This window comes from Kogia breviceps, chromosome 1 (genome assembly GCF_026419965.1).
Source record: "Kogia breviceps isolate mKogBre1 chromosome 1, mKogBre1 haplotype 1, whole genome shotgun sequence".
Taxonomy (NCBI): domain Eukaryota; kingdom Metazoa; phylum Chordata; class Mammalia; order Artiodactyla; family Physeteridae; genus Kogia; species Kogia breviceps.
This window is the reverse complement of record NC_081310.1, coordinates 101,536,945-101,554,989: the sequence shown is the minus strand read 5'-3', so window position 1 is coordinate 101,554,989 and position 18,045 is coordinate 101,536,945. Positions and strand designations below refer to the sequence as shown.

Genomic DNA, 18,045 nt, shown 5'->3' with positions numbered 1-18,045 from the left:
GTTTTCAGAATATAAGTCTTTTACCCATTCTAGTTCTTGATTTTGCCTGTGATCTGTTTTTCCTATGTAAAGCTTCTGGGATCTTCTCTTTACTCATGTCCTCCAGCTCTGGGAAATTTTGATAATTTCTTCCCTTCTTTTTTCTTTGTTCTCTACTTCTGAAACTCATATTAGTCAGATGTTGGGTGTTCTAAATTAGCCTCTCATTTTTTATCCTTTTTCTCCCGTTTTGCATCTCTTTATCTTTTGTTCTACCTTCTGACAGAGTTCTTCAACTTTATATTTTAATCCCTCAATAGAAAAATATCACTTTGCAATCATATTTTTAACTACAAAGAGTTCTTTCTTGTTCTCTCAATATTCTTTTTTTTTGATTCTTATTTTATGGAAGCAACATTTCTTGGTTCTTTCTGAGGATAATATAGTTGTCATTGTTGTAGTTTTCTTCTGCTGCCTGTATTGTCTCTATTTTCCCTAAGTTCTTTTTGTTTGTTTGTTTTGTTCATTTTGATCTTTTTCTTTCACTAGAGGCTTCTTCTAATGTTTAACAATCACTGGTTATCAGTTCACATTTAAGAGTGAGGCAATGAAAAGTGAATTAGAGGTTCTATATGAGGGTGACTGCTGACCGGTGAGTTCCATGACCTGGTTCAGAGTCAGGGAAACAGGCCATTTTATTGGGGGACACCCACATGGCACCATCTGTAGGTCCTTTCTTGGGGTTAGACAATTTCTCCAGAGAAGAATCCGATAATCTCCTGCCAAGGAAATATCAACCTGGCTGTCAACATCCTGGAGGCTAAGCTGTGGAGTGTGGGTTGGTAGTAGGTAGAATACTATTCAGTATTTAGACTTTTACTTGCTCCCCCTTCTTTCAGTGCAGAGCCTTGCCCTAGCCTCAGCTGTGCCAGATGCCCCATGTCCAGACCCTCTCTGATGACTTCTCCAGAGAGCAAAGCTCCCGTCTTGTCTTCTGCTGGTGTGAAGGAGGGGCCCAACTGCTCCTTAGAAAGACCTTTAACTAGTCTTTGGAAGCCCATTTTACACTTGAAGTCCTAAGCCTCTCTAGGTTTTTGTGGCTCAAACCAGCCTCCTCTCCCACCGAATGCACAGAGATAGGGAGATATTCACTTCACTGGAAGTTAAGTAAAAAGCTCTCATTGAAAATGCTTTGATTTTGTGGTACTAAAATAGCACAAAATCACTGCTGTCAGAGAGATATAATCTGCTGGCCAGTTTGGTTAGAATAATCTCTGCTCTTCTACTCAGGAGTAAGCAGCACACACCACCCCCTCCAATGGCTCAAAGGTTCTCAATGCCAAGGGCCTCAGCCCTTTGTGCATCCTATGGGCTCTCTAATGATGGAGGCTCCCAACAGCACCTCTGTAATAAAACCCACAGTACTCCTTATCATCAGGAGGTAATTGCTCAATGGCATGAATCATCCCTGGTTGACTTTCTTACCTCCATGAACCCTCATGTTTTTTCACTCATTTAGGCTGAGAGATTACAGGAGGATCAGCCCCATAGGAGTAAACTTCCTGTTCTGAGTCCAACCCTGTCATTCTACTGGCTGTGTTCTTCTTGCCTGTGGCTTTATCTTTTCCTCATGAGAGCAGCATACACAAAAGAGGTAAAGGGTTGAGATGTGTATGTGTGTATGGTGTGTGTGTGTGTGTGTGTGTGTGTGTATGTCCTCAATTATTTTGATGAGATAAAGGAGGATAAACACTTAAATAAGTATCACAGTGAACAGAGAAGCAAGTAATTAATTCACTAGCACTTAACTATATGAACATGAAATATATTTTATAGTCATGTACAATTCCCTTAGGATTTAAAATTGTTTTTCAAGAAAATATTCTCCTCATTTTGCATAGGATGAAATGAAGCTTGCAGAATTTACTGAAGTGTGTTCCAAATAGATCAGTAATGTTTTTAAAGTTTGAAGTCAGTAAGAATGGATATTTATAGGAGAAGTCAACCCTTTCTTTTGGATACCTTTCAATTCTAAGCAGTACAAATACTTCCCTGTTGGGCTTCCTTCTGGATTTTCTAGCTTAAAGTAAAAGAGGTTGGAAATTTGACAGATTTAAGATATAACATTTCTTTTTACTACCAAATGAACATCCTTCCTAATTTTGAGCTTCGTCTTTTACTCTTGCCAATCCCTTTTGAGAGGTCATGTCAGAATTCCAAAATATATTTTGAGATACACAACATGAAGCATATAGACAAATCAACAGGAATAACATGCTAGACCTACCTGTTGAAATAACATGTAACCACTGCCCCAGCTATAGTCATTTGCTGGCATGCAAGGATGAATTCACTAGTCCAGATGAGGCCAATTAAATGGTACCACCACATATACCGAATGCCCGAAAGAGGCTTATATTCCACTTGGCCGCCTTCGATGACCTGTGCGGCTCCTAAAGTTTAAAACACAAACATGCTTTATACCTATGTTTTCCTAAGTATGGAAGAAGCTTCCTCATACCCGGGCTTTGGCATTGTACAAAACACAGATGCCAAATTAAAGTTTGAAATACCCACCATAATATAAGATCTTCATAGCAAAACTAAAAATTGAGAACACACATTTAACTTATGAATAATATTAACAGGGATAATTATGATGACTGATTGGTAGGCAATTTGCAAGACACTTGACCTATACTCTAATACTCACCCCACTTTAAAGATTATGAAAACTGAGGTTTGGAAGAGTCAAGTGATTTTGCAAAGTCTCATTGCTCATGACTAGTGGAGGGAGAATATAAACCTGGACACACTGGACTCTAAAACCCATGGTTTTTCTACCACAATACTTAGTGATGAAAACAAAACTTATGTTGATGAAAGCACACAAAGCCATTAGGACTCTGTTATAGAACCCCACTTCACCAAAAGTTTAGACTTAATAAAAGAGACAAGGATCTTCATTTTTTCAAAGGGATTCATTTCAGATTTCATTTCAAGAGCAAACTTTTCTAGGACATTTAAAATATCTACTGGGCCTCAGTGTTAAGCTTCTAGGTTCAAATCTCAGCTTCACTCCCTTTTGGGTAGCCTGGGGCAAGTTATCTGGCCTCTTGGAGTTTTAGTATCCTTATCTGTAATACCCATATGCTGGTGGTAGTTCAAGAGAGAGTAGAGTGGGATTACCTGGTCAGTGCTGGCCCAAAGAAATATCACTACGTAAGTGATAATGATTTTTATTATCATTATTAAATTTCAGGAGCACAGCACTGTATTAAACTGAGGCCAGTGAGGTAACCCCAGCAATGCTCTGCCATGCACTGGTTATACCCTGCTTTATTTGCTCTCGTCTAAAGAAGTCTTTGAATTAGCTCTGCAATTCAATTCAATTCCATTTGGATCTAGTAAAACCAAATCCCAGCTCTGCAACAGCATTTGATCTCTAGATGTCCTCTGCTGTGTATTTTAAATAAACTACTGTAAGAAAGAAGATGGCACTTTGGTCTTTGGCAAAACCTACAACTTGAAGAACATTTAAAGATAGTTTCATATTTCCTTTCACAGCTATAAACTGCTTTTAGGTTCATAATTCATGTGTCTTTAGACATTCACAATAGGGTCTGTGCAAAGGAAGTGGGAGAAGATAATCATGCTGTAGAGCAAACTAATTCCACAGACTAAGGCTGGTCTTAGTAACTCACGCTCTGTGTTCTGCTGAACAAGAGTCACATTGTGAGAAATAGTGGAGCAGCTTGGTTTACAGAGAGAAGTTAATATTTTATTGAACACTGGGCTCATTCTGGCTTGGAAGCAATCTCTGATTCAGGTAAGGCACTGATAAATGCTTATGCTTTTCCAAAATGGGTGTGTTTCAGAAAAGCATTCACAATCCCAAAGGAGGTGACCCCCCCACAACTAACAAGCAAATGTAGGTAGATCAGGTGAGTGGAGACTTGGAGAGCCACTCCTGGAATAGCAGAAGTGATGGGGCCAGTCACCATGCACACTGATGCCCCCACAAGGTCACCAGTGATGGGGACAGACTACAGTTTGCAAGAACAGGTCTACAACATCACACATGGTTCGGGGGTGGATGAAGTTTCCAAAGAACAGGAGGGATGATTTCCTTGACAGACAAAAGGCAAGTAAGTACAAAGGCCCTGGGTGCTAAGGGGGGATCGTCTCTCCTTGGGGCTGCCCTGTGCTGCCAGTGGCACCTTCACATACATCCCAGCTTGGCACACTGATGGCAACAGTCAGAAAGTAGAGAATGGCTGAAGGGATAAATCATGATCCACGCAGGCCTTCACACCCTTGGCATTCTGCACAGAAGCAGAATTCATAAATTATTCTTGACTGGCTACTTGTTTTTGAACATCTTTACTGAAGCCATCATCTATTTATTTTTCTGGTTCCATTATACCAGACTATTTAAAGGTTTTCCTTTAGGACAGGGTTTTTCAACCTCTCAACATAGCAACTGGCACTTTGGGTCAGATAATTCTTTGTTAGGGGCGGGAGGGATGGAGGCCTGTCTTGTGCATTGGTAGGATGTTTAGCAGCTTCCTTGGCCTCTACCCATTAGATGCCAGGAGCTTCTTCCCTCCCCTCGTCCAGTTATGACAACCCAAAATGTCTCCAAACATTGCCAAATGCCATGTGGGGGACAGAACTGCTGCTTGAGAACCACCGCTTTAAGCAAACATTCTCTGAAGAATCAGGCGCTCTGGCTTCAGGAAGACGCTTAGGGTGGGGCAGGCGTGTTTATGCGCGCAGGACTGCCCTCTCCTGGATGGCTGGGTCGGTGGCGGCGAGAGCCTCTCATCAAAATACCAGTTGCTTGGTTACTAAGGACCATGACAATATAGCTACCACTAAGTGTAGCTAACGGGCGTGGGAACTGGATCCCAAGATAAGATTTATCTAGGGGGATGGTGGTGGAAAGGACACTGAACTAGAAGAGGGCTTGGTTCCAATCTCAGCTTTGACGTTTGTGATAAGCAACCTGGGCTTCCGTCTTCTTATTGTAAAGATGAAGAGGGAAGACAAGATGAACTCCAGGGTAGTAGTTATACAGTTTGAGAGTCACGCAGGCCGAGATTCACATGTCTGCTCTGTCTCCTAATGGCTGACCAACCTCAGGCAAGTTATGAGGTTGTGGGACATTTTAAAATCTCTGTTTCATCATCTGTAATCAGAAGACAATAATACCACTCCCTTGTTGATTCCATCTAGTCTCACGGCTCTAAAAGCCATACACATAGCTGTTAAGAGGATTAAACAGGTAGGTGCTTAGAAGAGTGAGTACAATATAAGGTTAGCTATAGTTGAGGTACAAGTAGATATGATTCCAGTTCTGAAATGAGCAAATATTTATTTAGCATATACTGCATGCTAGAATTATGCTGGACATTAGCTATCGGGAAAAAATGAAAAAGGCAAACACAAAAATCAGAAAGAAGATATCATCAGAGTGAATATCACATTTGCTACATGAGTTTGTTCATCTCTCTTTCTTCTGGACTGTTTATGATCCCTCCCCCAACCTCTAAGAGCTTTTTCCCACCCTCATGCTCAGTCAGTGGCCTCACTTCCGGTTTCTCTGAGAAAATGAAGCAATCGGAAAATCTCTGCTAGCACCTACCCCCATCTCTACCCCTTATCAGCATGTGTCCATAATTGGACCCCCCCTTAACATGATAAATGGTCTGTGATCCTAAGGCCAACCCCTGCACTAGATCCCCTTTCTTACCTACTTGAAGATATCACTCCAGAAATTTTCCTTCTCTTTTTTTTTTATTTTTAATTTTTATTTTTTTAAGGTTTTTTTTTGGCCACATCCCATAGCATGTGGGATCTTAGCTCCCTGACCAGGGATCGAACACACGACTCCTGCCTTGGAAGGCAGAGTCTCAACCACTGGACCGCTGGGGAAGTCCCTCCCTCTCTTGCTTCATCAGAATATTCGTCTCTACTGAATCATTTTTAATCACCTCACATCTTTAAAAAAAACACCCTACTTTCTGACTCCCTTTCCTCCTCCAGCTTCCTTTCTATTCCTCTGTTCCTATGTACAGCCAAACTTCTGTCTCTCATTCTTTCCAATTCTTTTGTCTCCACCTTTCTCTTAAACTGCTCTAATCCTGACCCATCCCCTCACACTTCTCTGACACTGCTTTGTTTCACTTCCATGTCGCTAACTTCAATGGTCAATCCTTAGTTCTTATCTGATTTATCAGCAGCACTTGACAAATTGAACCCTTCACCCCAATTCCAGGACAGTACATTTTTCTCCTCCTGCCCACTGGCTGCTCCCTTTCAGTTTCCTTTCCTTATTCTTCCTCATCTCCAAGACCTCCTAAACATTAACATGCTCCAACACACAGTCCTTGAATTTCTTTTCTATCTACACTCATTCAAATCTCATGGTTTTAAATACTATTCATGTGTTCCCCAATTCCCAAATGAGATTTCTAGCTGGCCCTCTCTAGAAACTTCAGACTCAAACAGCTAACTCCCTACTTGACATCTCCATCCAGCCGTCTAAAAGGCATCTCAATCAACACAACTAAAAAAGAACTTTTGCTCTTCCCCGAAAATGCTCCAAAGTCTTGTCCCATCTCAGCTGATGGCCATCCCATCTTCCAGATGCTCAAGCTAAAAAACCTCAGTTTTATCCCCAACTCCTCTTTCTTTCACACCCTTCATCTAATATCAGGAAATCCTTCAGAATCTGATATGTCACACCATGTCCACCATTACAACCCTGTTCTAAGCCACCATCACCTCCTCCCTGGAGCACTGCCATGAAAATGTTAAGTCAGATCATACCGCTATGCTGCTTAAAATGCTGTAATGACTTCCCATTTCAGAAACAAAGTTCCTATAATGGACTACAACGCCCCAGGATCTGACCCTGTGCTTTCTCTGACACTCACTTGAACCATTCTCTCCCTCGATCGGGTCACTCTCACTGAATGGGCCTCCTTGCTGTGTCCCCAGCACCTCTCCCTCTTGCTGTTCCCTTTGCCTAGAATATTTTCCCTTCCTTTGCATAGTCTCATGGCTCTGCCCTCACCTCCTTCAAATGTTTGCTCACAAATTATCTTCTCAACAAGGCCCTCCCCAATCACTAACTTCAAAATTGGACCCCCCTCCTTAAGCATTTCCTATTACTCTTCTCTGCTTTATTTTTCTCCTTACCACTTATCAACTTTTAATACACTATAAAATTCACTTACTCATTTACTGCCAATCTCCCTCTAGCTTCCAAACTAGGAGAGCTGTATCTCCAGCATCTGTAACAGGATCTGATATAATAAATGTTCAATAAGTATTTGTTGAATGAATGATTATATGAATGAATGAACCAACCTTCCTCAAGTAATACATCCTATCATAGAGATTCGAGACAACTTTCTAGAAGTCTTCCTAGAGATCATCATTATAGCCTAGAGGAAATGCATCATGCAGCTAGCTATAAGTCTGGGTATTACAAGCAAGCTTTAAAGCATTTTGAAAGACTGAGGTGATATTGATATCATATTAATGATCAATGTAAATGGCAGTTTCTCAAGGGAGGCAGTCCAGTTGGGTGGGATAATTTCCCAAAGGATGCAGGCCCGACTTAAAAGGGTTCTAGATTCTGGCACATTCTATGCACTTGGCCTCTTCCAGCAAACTGGCTCAGTGTCCTGCTGACACCCATCCTGCCTGCGCCTCCTGCTGGCTCAGCTTCTGCTCTGACAGCACGAGGATTAGGGCAAAAGAGAAGAAAATCTCATTGACAGCGCACCTGTGGTTCACCTAGTTCTTTCTGTGTATACATCTCATTTAACACAACATTGATGTGAATTCACTTACTGACTCAGGACACACTTACTGAACTCACTCAAGGGCTGTGCACTGACCATAGAGACAGAAAGAAAAAGACACATTCCAGGCCCTCCAGATGTTCATTCTCTTGAGGGAAGACAACGCACAAGTCATTATCTTGCATTATTGTTTTTTATAGACCTTATCACTACCTGACATAATCTATTTACTTACTTATGCTCTCTTTCCCCACTCACTAGTACCTTTATCTGGTTCACTGCTGTATCTCAGTACCCAAGCCACATAGCAGGCACTTGATGAATATCTGTTGAAAGAATGAAGAATATAAAAAATGCAGGGAAAAATGAAGAAGAAATATCTAAGTATGCCTGGGCAATTTATAGGAGATTTTCCAAGAAGTAGATTACTCAAAACAAATCTTGAATAATGACTAGTTTTCCATGAAGTTTGGGGGAAAAAGTTGGGGTGAAAGTTAGGAAGAGGAGCAGATTCTAGACAAAGACCACAGCAGGTGCAAAGGCACCTAGATGTTCATGGAGATGGTTTTCCCTCACACTTCCCCACAGGGACCATAAACTTCTGAAAAGCAGGAGCTGTTTTAAATTTCTCCTGAGCAATCTCCCTTCCCCCTGTTCCTAGGACAGGACTGGGCCACTAGGAAACTTTTGTGAAATAACTTCAATTATCTTCTAGATCTCTGATAACTTAAAAAAGGACAATTTTCTTTTAGACTGTGTTCTCAAATATACCATGCAGAGCGGAGAATAAACCAAAAAGCGGAAGCTAGTACTAGACATTCTCTAGTTGACATTAGTTCCTAATATAAGGAACACATACTGTCCCTTATTTGCAGAGCAAAGCTCTGGTCCCATCTCAGTCTCCTAACACCATTATGAGGCACAGCCTGGGGAAAGCACCATTTTTACACTGTATAAAAGGAAAACAGGAAGCCCAGAGGATTAACATACAAGGAAGGCCAGAGCCATCCTGGATCCCAGGTCCCTTGATGGGAGACCCTCTGTCTGACCTTGCTGCCTCCTTTCCAAGCATGGTCCTTTGCCTTTAAGCACGCTGAGAACATGCCTGCGATGACCTCTTCTAACTGTAGTACCACTGGAGAGAAAGCGCCACCCCCTCCCACGGGCCTGGTTATGCTCCACTGAAACAATCCTCAAACAAGCCAGAGTTTGTCAACTAGTTACGAGACTCATTAACAGTCACTAGAGAAATAGCTCATCAAAAAAATGGCAAAAAATGATCAACCTAAAGTTCACTTTTTCTGCATTTTCTTTTCTTTTTTACACATTAAATTATTAACTCATCCAATCATCTGACACAATAAAAGTCTTACAGTATTTACCCACTGAGGACACCCCACAGCATTGGGAACATTGGGTGGAGACTGAAGAGAGAGCCTGAGGGTTCTGGGACTTCCTGAGGGACATGAAATGAGACAGTCAGGTGCTGTGCAGGCATCTCTCACCACCCGGATCACGTGGGCATCTGCTGAAGATCAAAACAAGCAGCAGATGACCTGCTCAGGCCCAGAGCCCATCGTCCTGGCCCTGCATGAAAAGGCCTTTGAAGTCAAAGGGAGTTCTGTGCACCTGGGTCGGCCCACAGGTGAGTGGAAAGGAGAGGCAGGTGGCCTAAGGGGACGGCAGGTCTGGTTTCTATGACTCCCAGCCCCGGGGAAGGGGGAAGGCAGTCGCTCTGTGCGACACCCTCTCCTGCGAAGCCTAACTTCAGCTGGCCCACAGACCCCTACAGTAGGTCCTGGGCACCTGGTTTCCTTTCCTGCCCTTCAACTCCTCTCACTTTGGTTCAGTTTGCTCCTTCCACAGATAGAGAAGGGCTGTGCTTTAATATGTGACCCTCTGATGTGCTGCCTTCAGCCCTACAGAGCAGTCCACTCTCTCCCTGCCCCTCCTCTCAGTCCTGTGGCTGAGGCTGTTTAATGTCCCCAGGCCCTGGCCCCAGCTGGGGCCCAAGTGGGGGAACTGAAGGACAGCCCTGATAGCAGCTCACCCCCGAGTTGGCCTTGGGGCGTGTTCCTCTCCAACTACATCCCCAACTCTCAGGACCAGCTCTCGCCTTGTCCCCTGTGAGCGGGTTCCCTCCTGTGCTTGGATATGACCCCACTAAATCCCCTTTGCCTCTTTCTGTACTTTCCGATCTTCTGGTCATTTCCAGCCCATCCTCTAAGAAGCCTTCCCTGACTCTCAAAGGGGGTTGGAGCCTGACTGTGGTGCTTCACAGCTCCCCAAATTTCTCCTCTTGTGATGTTCATGAGCCTTTGCCATCCTCACTGGGGGGAGAGGCCACCACTCTTCCCCAGTGCCTTGCCAGGACCTCGCCCCCCCAGTGCTCACCTAACGTCTGTGCATTAAAGAACGAAAGAACGTGTCCTGCTCCAAATCATTGAGGGTTTAACCACAGAGACAATTCCCTTCACACAGACTCATAGCCCATAACCACAGCGGGGCGGGCAGCTGTGCCCTGGAGGCTGGAGTAGGAAGGTCCCTCCCTGGTCCTGAGCTGTACTTCCCGAGGCCTCACCTCTCCTCTGTTGATTCTTTAGGGCGAGGGCCCAGCACCACAATCCACTACCAGAGCGTCAAGCCCTGCCACCTCCTGCCACACCTCACTCCCAGCCTGATATGGTTTTAGCTTCTGGCTCTGTTATGTTGCCCTCTGGCCGCAGGTCCCAAACACCACATTACAGGTACAGCTTGCATTCACCAGCCAGTTGCTGTGGTCACAATACTGCTTCAACTGGAACAGACAAACCTGAGGAGGTCTAATTTGATCTCCTAGCTTTGTATCCCAGACGTAAGGGACATGCGAGGTAGTGGAAAGAGCACAGGTTCTGTTCTAGAGACTCTGGCATCAGTAAGAGCCATCACACTTTCTAGCTGGACCCTCAGCAAATTGCTTTCTCAGAACCTCAGTTTTCTTGCCTGTAACTTGAACATAACAACACAGGCATCGAAAGGGGGTTGTAACACTTACAGGAGAGAACATAAGAAAGCACCTAGTGCCGAGCTTAGAATTTGGGAAATTTTCAACAAATGCTTGCTTTCCTGCAGGCACCGATGCCATTGCTTCCCGTTCCGCCAGGACCAAGACCACGTCAAGGAAATGAGCTGGAAGATGCTTGTTCAATGTTGCCCTAGTTAAGACTTCCAACTGTCCTGCAATTTCTGTTCTTTCATCTTTTCTTGGTAACAGAACCTCTCATTTTTAGGTTGTGCATGGCTGCCACCAATGAAATGACATTTCCTGTCACCCCCCTTGCACATAGGAGTTGCCAGGTAACTGGGATTTGGCCAATGGGTGTAGGTGGAAGTGTTGTCATGACTTTCCTGCTACCTTCTCCTCACAGCCCGAATAAGACGGGGTGGTTGGAACTCGAGTGTCTATTTCAGCTATGAGGTGGAAGCAAGTGGTAGGCTGTGCAACAAGAATAAAGGTGCATGGGTCTGTGTCCTCTGGCAGCCCATGCTGGCATGGGGTCTCCTCCTGTGGGCTTCATTTACATGAGAGAGAAATTACCTGTCATCTTGTTTAAGCCACTGTTTTGAGGTTTCTGTCACTCTCACACAAACCTCATTCTGATTGATTACTCTCCTGTACCTTGTTTGAACAAGGTTCCCTGCTGGATAATTATCGGAAGTGCATTGCAGGCCTTCAGCAAGCTTCCAAAGACCCCCGACAGAAGAGACTGCCCCTAGAGCATCTCTAAGCTGGCAACATGGGCTTTCAAGGGCTTGGACCTCCAGAGAGCTGGCTGCCCATCTTGAAGTAATCTCCATGGGGTCAGTTTACTCCAGAAGAGAGGTAAGAGAACCTAGTTTACTAAGGATCTATTACATGTAGTTATTCCTACATATACAACTGGAGCCTACAGGGAACAGAATAAACTTGATAAACATTAAGAAATTATGTAAGCCTTGTTGCTTTGACATCTGCTGTTGTTCTTATCTGCCTGGTGACAGTCTCCAAAAGCAACTTACTCTTTTGTACTCACATCAGAGTGTGAGTTTGGGCCTTAACTAAATCAAATGGAGGAGTGAGTGAGAGAAGATCTAGAGCAGTATCACTCAAACTGGGGGCCACAGACTAGTGGCCTGGGCTCACCCTGTATGTGATTAGTCCACAGTGAGATAAGGAGCTTGTGCCAGAAGGTAGGTCAACTGCATCACTAGGCTTATCGTCTCGTTCTGCTGACATTTTTTTTTTTTTCACAGCAAGACTTTCTTGACGGAGGAAGTGATGGAGGGATATACATTCTGGCATAAGCTCCTTATCCGGTGTCAGACAATCCTTTGAATAGCACTGTTCTAGAATGTGGTTGCTCTCTTACAGGGATCCAAAAAAATATAACCCTACCACAAACCAAGTGAATCAGAATCTCTAAGGATGGGGCCCAGGCATCTGTATTTTAGTAAAGCACCATAGCTGATTCTGAGGAATATCTCTGGTGGAAAACCACTGTATAGATATGACAGCAGAATGGAGGATAGTATTGTCTTCTCAGGAGCAAAGCAATGTGAACATCTGTGCACACTTGCTTTAAACTTAAGCTTGTTCTTCTGAGCACAACATTTTAACAGGGTCTTTCCTGGGTTCTTTTTTTCACATACTGATACAAAAGAGGAAAAATAATTTCCTGCTTTTTCTTCCATGACAGAGCCCCAAGCACCGTCACTGTTGGCATCAGATGCCTTTAGCTGCATGGGAAATTTGGTCCTTACAAAAACAGGCCAATGGTCCCAGAACGGTGACGCCTTCAGTGCATGACTCCAGGGTGACGGACCCCACTCCCACGCCCTTACCTGCAGTTCCCAGGCTCAGGAGCACGGCCACCCAGGGGACCCAGAAGAAAATGAGGATGGCAAATGTCCACAGTGGTTGGAACAGCAGGAAAGGAGAGTTGCTGATGGCTTTATTTGTGACTCGGAGAAGTTCAACTGTCAATTTTATTCTCTTTCTGAGGACAAAAATCAAGACGAGCAGAACTGCCTGGTAAGAGAGGGGTTAAATTATTCAAAATAATGAAGAATTGAGAAGAGCTGAAAACAAACCCTAATATTTTACTGACATCTCAGCAAACAACTCTTTTAAGATAGTTACTCCCTACTTTTATTATAATAGAATAGGCATAGTCTCAAACACTAACTGAGTTTCTACTATGTGCTGATACTTATGCTAGATCCTGCTGCTACAACAGTGGACAAGACACAGCCCCTGCTTTAAAGGAGCTTGCAATCTGGTCAGAGAATGAGAGAAAACGAGAATAAGGTCCTCTGGGGTCAGGGAACCGTCTATTTCTTTTTCCCTCCACAGCACCCAAGATGCTCAGAGAATGCTGAAGGACTGCAGAAGGTCAAGGGGACACAACTACGAGGGAAGAGGACAGTGATCGTGCCTCAAAGCAACCTTTTGTGCCTCCTCCTCTGCTGGCTTTGGCTTCCCTGTATATAAATATCATATTAAAGAAACAAACCTCCCTCTACCCTCACACCGTGGTCCAGCCCCCGTCATCTCTCATCTCCTTCACAGGCGAGCTTCTTGAAGTACTAGTCCACACTAGCCATCTGCACGTCCATACCTGCATTCATCCTTCAGCTGCCTGTAAACCTCCAGACCCCAAGACTCTCCTGAAACTGCTCTCCCCAAGGTCACATCATCTGACCTCCTGAATGTCAAATCCCATGGAAACATTCCAGATCTTGCTTGACCTCAGCATGGCATGTGAATCTCTTGTCCCCTCCTCTTTTCCTAAAATTTTCTCCTTTGACTTCTGTGACTGCTCTCTCCTCTGGCTCTCCTTCTACTTCTTCAGTTGCTATTACTTGGGATCCTTCGGGTGGTCTCTCCTACTCCTCTGTGGTTTTAGAATCCTTCTTAGATGTTGATAACCTTTAAATAAAAATCTCCAGGGTCCAGTGGTTAGAACTCCACGCTTCCACTGCAGGGGGCACGGGTTCAATCCCTGGTTGGGGAACTAAGATCCTGCAGCCAAGTAAAAACAAAATCTCCAGCCTCACCTTTCTCTAGGTGCTGGATGAGTAAGCACTTCAGTTACTGACCAGGCCTTGGGTGTCCTACAGTGTGTCAAACTCAACTTGTCCTGAACTGAATTCATTATCTTCATACAAAAACTTATTTCCCCTGTATTCCCTACTCCAGTGGCCCTAACTTTCCTGCACTCTCCAAGAAAAAATCAGGTTCCTCTCTTGCGTGCTTCCATTTTATCCCATACTTACCCTACTGTAGCACTCAACATACTCTACTGTAGATGTTTATTGTCTGCATTTCACATTACATCAAGCTCCTTGAAGGCAGGGCCGTCTGTTATTGTCAAGGACTGGCACAGTCCCAGCGCACAGCACAATCTCAATCACCTCGCACTCAGTTTCCCGATAGCGCTCTCAATCTATCCTCTCCTCTCTATGCCCATGTTGATGCCACAGCTCAAGTCTCAACGTCTCTCACCCAGACCCCAATAGCCTCCGCACCACCTTCTACTTTTAACCCCCTTAGCCCCCTACCCCTGCCTCAATCCCTCCTCCAACCCAAGCTAAAGGGATCTTTGGAAAAGGTAGAGTCAAGGATATCATCTCCCTGCTCCAAATCCTTCAACATCTCCCCAGAGCTCCTGGATAAAGATCGAAATCATCATCACTGTAAATCAGGATCTTCCTGGCATGGTCCCTTCCTGCCGAGGGAACTTCCAGCAGGTTCCTCTCCTGTCTCTGTGACCCCTCCCATGCTACTCCCTTGGCCTAAGATGCCCTTCCTCTTCTAGCTGGGCTTGGGCATTGCTGCCCTCAGCGACCTCAAAATCAAGTGGAGGAATGTCAGAGGGCAGTGTGGGATAAACTGTGCAAAACTGCTCCTGGGGCTGGGAGCAGGGCCTCCTGCCATAGCTGTGGGGAGTAGCCTGAGGAGCCAGGGAAGATGCCCGGAGGAGACAGTAGGAATTTCCTTCTCTGTGTCCTCAATACCTAGCACAGTCAACAAGGAAGAGGGACATTTTTTGTTGTTGTCATTTTTTACTAAAAATTTTAATGAGGCAAAATGATACAATCTTTAGGCAAATAAACTTGGCTTCTAGCTCCTGAGTGGAATGGTAAAATGTGTGTGTTTAAATGCATGTGTGTTTTTCAACTATATTTTATATATATATATATATATATATATATATATGTATGTATGTATAAAATGCTCCCCTCACGTTCAAAATACACCAGGATATTGACCACAAGTGATGAGTTAACTCTACCCCGTCACTTCCCCAGTCTCAAGGGAGATCAGCATTACCCACTGGGGATGGTGCTAGGGGTGCAGGCTGGTCAGGGTGGACAGCAGAGCCGACTCACCACAGGGGTCAAGCCTCAACTTCACCTTTCTGGGCTCTAAGCTGCAAACTGCTGCACCTCAGCCTGTGCCCCTAGGCTGACACCCTGAGGCGAGCATTCGATGCCATTCACCCCATTTTCTTCACCGCTGCTAGTGGTTTTATTGAAACCACTGAAATAACGTTCCTAGGCAGCCCCCTCATAGGCAGCCATCTCTCCCTGTGTACCATGTCACGGCGTTGCCAGCCCTGTAATGCATCTCATAGTGGGGCGTGCGTTATCTTTGTGCTTTGCCTTGCCAGGCCCACTGCTTAGTGCAGAGCCCCGGGCATAACAGGTGCTCGGTAAATGGTGATGGTGACAAAGAAGCTAGGGCTCTTATGAGAAAAAGCTCCTCAGCGGCCCGTCCTTGGCCGGGACTGAGCAGCAGTGACACGTGCGCTGAATGAAGGGTGTGCGGGACGTGGTGCGCTTCCTCACCTGCGCTCACAGCCTGCCCTTTCCCTAGTCTTACACTTGGTGAAGAGCTTCCCCCCCGCCCCCCCCCCCCCCGCCCCCGACCCTGGCATCTGGCAGCCATTAATGGTTCAGTGTGAGAAGACAAAGGGAGCCCTGTGGAGGGCTGGGGCTGGGGGAGAAGCCAGCTCTCCCAGTTCCCAGCCTGGCTCCTCCCCACCTCTAGCGCCCAACAGCCCAGCACACGGCCTGGGGTGCAGGGGGGCCTTTCTTCTCCAGCCTCCTGCACACGCCCTGGCTCAGCTATTGGGGGGGGGGGCCTGGTCCCAGGAAGAACCAGGAGCTTTGCTTTATCGGATACTTGCTCACTGAGATGCAGTTCACGTGACAAACACAAACCTGACACCTCACTAGAAAGGAGAAAACGAGAAGCCTGTACCAAACGTGAGAACTGAAGGATTCCCTTAGAGGAGAGAGCTGAGCTGGTGAGAGAATCTGCCCTTGCGGAAAGATTTAATGGGCGCGTGGAAACCCCGGCTGCCATGCCTCCATGAAACGGTTAGCAAGCAACACACCAAAGGATGCCTGTGGGCCACCTGAAATCAGTTCCCTACCCTCCCCGGGGCCCTGTGATTCCAGAACTGCTATCAGCTCCAGGGGAGGGACCAGAATGATTTTCAGTTGCCAACCACCCTCCCCCAACAACCAGTATCTCCAGGCTCAACGCTCTCTGTTTGCCTGCTCTCAACTAGGGAATTCACCAAGGAGGCCGCGGTTCTCTCAAACCAACTTAGCCTAGCAGCCGCACGTCTGGAAACAAAGGGCTCTCTGTGTTCAAGGGCAGTGCGAGTTGTCACAGCCTTGAGAGCAGAGCATCCACTGGCTAGAGGGGTGGTGACTCTCCGCAAACCAGGAAATGGGAACTCTTGTATGTCTGGCTCCCTCTCCACGCTGCGGCGTCCACCCTATAGCCGCCTGTGGGTGAAAGCGGTTCTACTGTGTTCAAGGGTAATGAGTCAGCAAGGATAACGGACCAACCTCTGAGATGGTGGACGTGACTTGGAATGAAGTCAGAGCATTTGCTCATCTTTTTGAAGGCTGCAATGCATTCCTATGTAGGTATCTCAAATAAAACACAAAGGCACTAGACATGTATGTACACTCACTACACTAACATGTATACACCTTCTGCAGTGAAAGAAAAACAAGTGCTCGTTGTTTTTTGGTTTAAATCTAATAATTTGGATTTCAGAGTTCTGGCCGGCTACTTGATCTACTGCTGGAAGAGTGCTCCTTACCGTGATAACTGTAGACACAACAGCAAACCCCAGCAAACACTTCATATTCTCCCTTTCTGTGTCCAATTCTGTGCTGAGGTCATTAGTATAGTCATAATACAGCCACCATAAGACACCACAGACAACTGGAAAGCAAAACACCAGCAGAACTCAGCGCGCATGCCATGAGGTAAGCACCCGCCCCTCCCTTCACACCAGGCGGTCCTGCTCAGGCAGTGGGTCCCAAATCCCTGGGGCTTTGCAGGCAATGACTGGCCCTCGGAAGCAGCTGGATGGGGCCAGCTGAGGACCTGCCAGACCTGGGGTGGCTGCCTGTCTCTGGGAGATGCAGGGAGGTGACTCTGGAACACAGATGTGCCCTGTCAGCCTAACCCATGGGTGGGGCTGGGTGTGAGCAGGGAGGAAACTACACCAACGGGATGGTGAGAGGAACAATATTAGAGTCTAAAGTCTAAAATTTCCAAATGAGCTCTGCGGGTGACAACCTCAGGGGCAGCCTGGATATTGGCTTGGCACCTACAAAACTGGGCGGGTGCCCCGACATTGCAAATGCTCTGCATTTAGGTACTAAGTGTCACCTGTACCGCATCGACAGTGACGACAGGGAGGTCACAGTTGTCTTTACTAGCCGTAGGTGGGGAAGGCACCCTCACAAGCCATAGTGCGTGTCTTCCGGCACCTGCACGCCGGGCACCTGTGATCTGCAGAACTGATTGTTTAGGGGATGAAACACCTACGGTCATGCCAATTATTTATTTATTTATTTGGTCATGCTAATTATTAAAAATGAAAATATCCTATACTAGTTCGGAAACGGCTGCTGCCTTGAGCTCCCTGCATGCCTCTGCCCCTCGGACCTTCTTCCCCGACAACTTCTGGATGGATCCAGGATCCAGCACTGAAAAGGAAAACAGTGGGCACTGGGCAGGGTCTCGGAGACCCTGCCCCAGCTCAGGGCCTGCGTCTCTTCAGATTGGCCGGAGCCTTTGCATGACAATGTGGGTACCCACGTGTCAAAGGGTGATGTGAAAATTCAGAAGACATCCTTTAAAGCAACGGTCCCCAACCTTTTTGGCACCAGGGACCAGTTTTGCGGAAGACACTTT

The 18,045-nt window shown here is 45.8% G+C and overlaps 1 protein-coding gene across 2 annotated transcripts in view; it reads right to left on the bottom strand.

The window, feature by feature from the left end:
* The window catches only part of SLC44A3 (solute carrier family 44 member 3), an 80,754-nt gene that overhangs the window by 35,082 nt on the left and 27,627 nt on the right, over nucleotides 1-18,045 (bottom strand). For both annotated transcript variants that reach the window (XM_059070183.2, XM_067036956.1), the window contains exons 8-10: nucleotides 16,940-17,064; nucleotides 12,657-12,843; nucleotides 2,267-2,432 (exon numbers count right to left, since the gene is read on the bottom strand). In XM_059070183.2, the coding sequence (XP_058926166.1) occupies nucleotides 2,267-2,432; nucleotides 12,657-12,843; nucleotides 16,940-17,064 (478 nt within the window). The remainder of the gene's footprint in view (nucleotides 1-2,266; nucleotides 2,433-12,656; nucleotides 12,844-16,939; nucleotides 17,065-18,045) is intronic.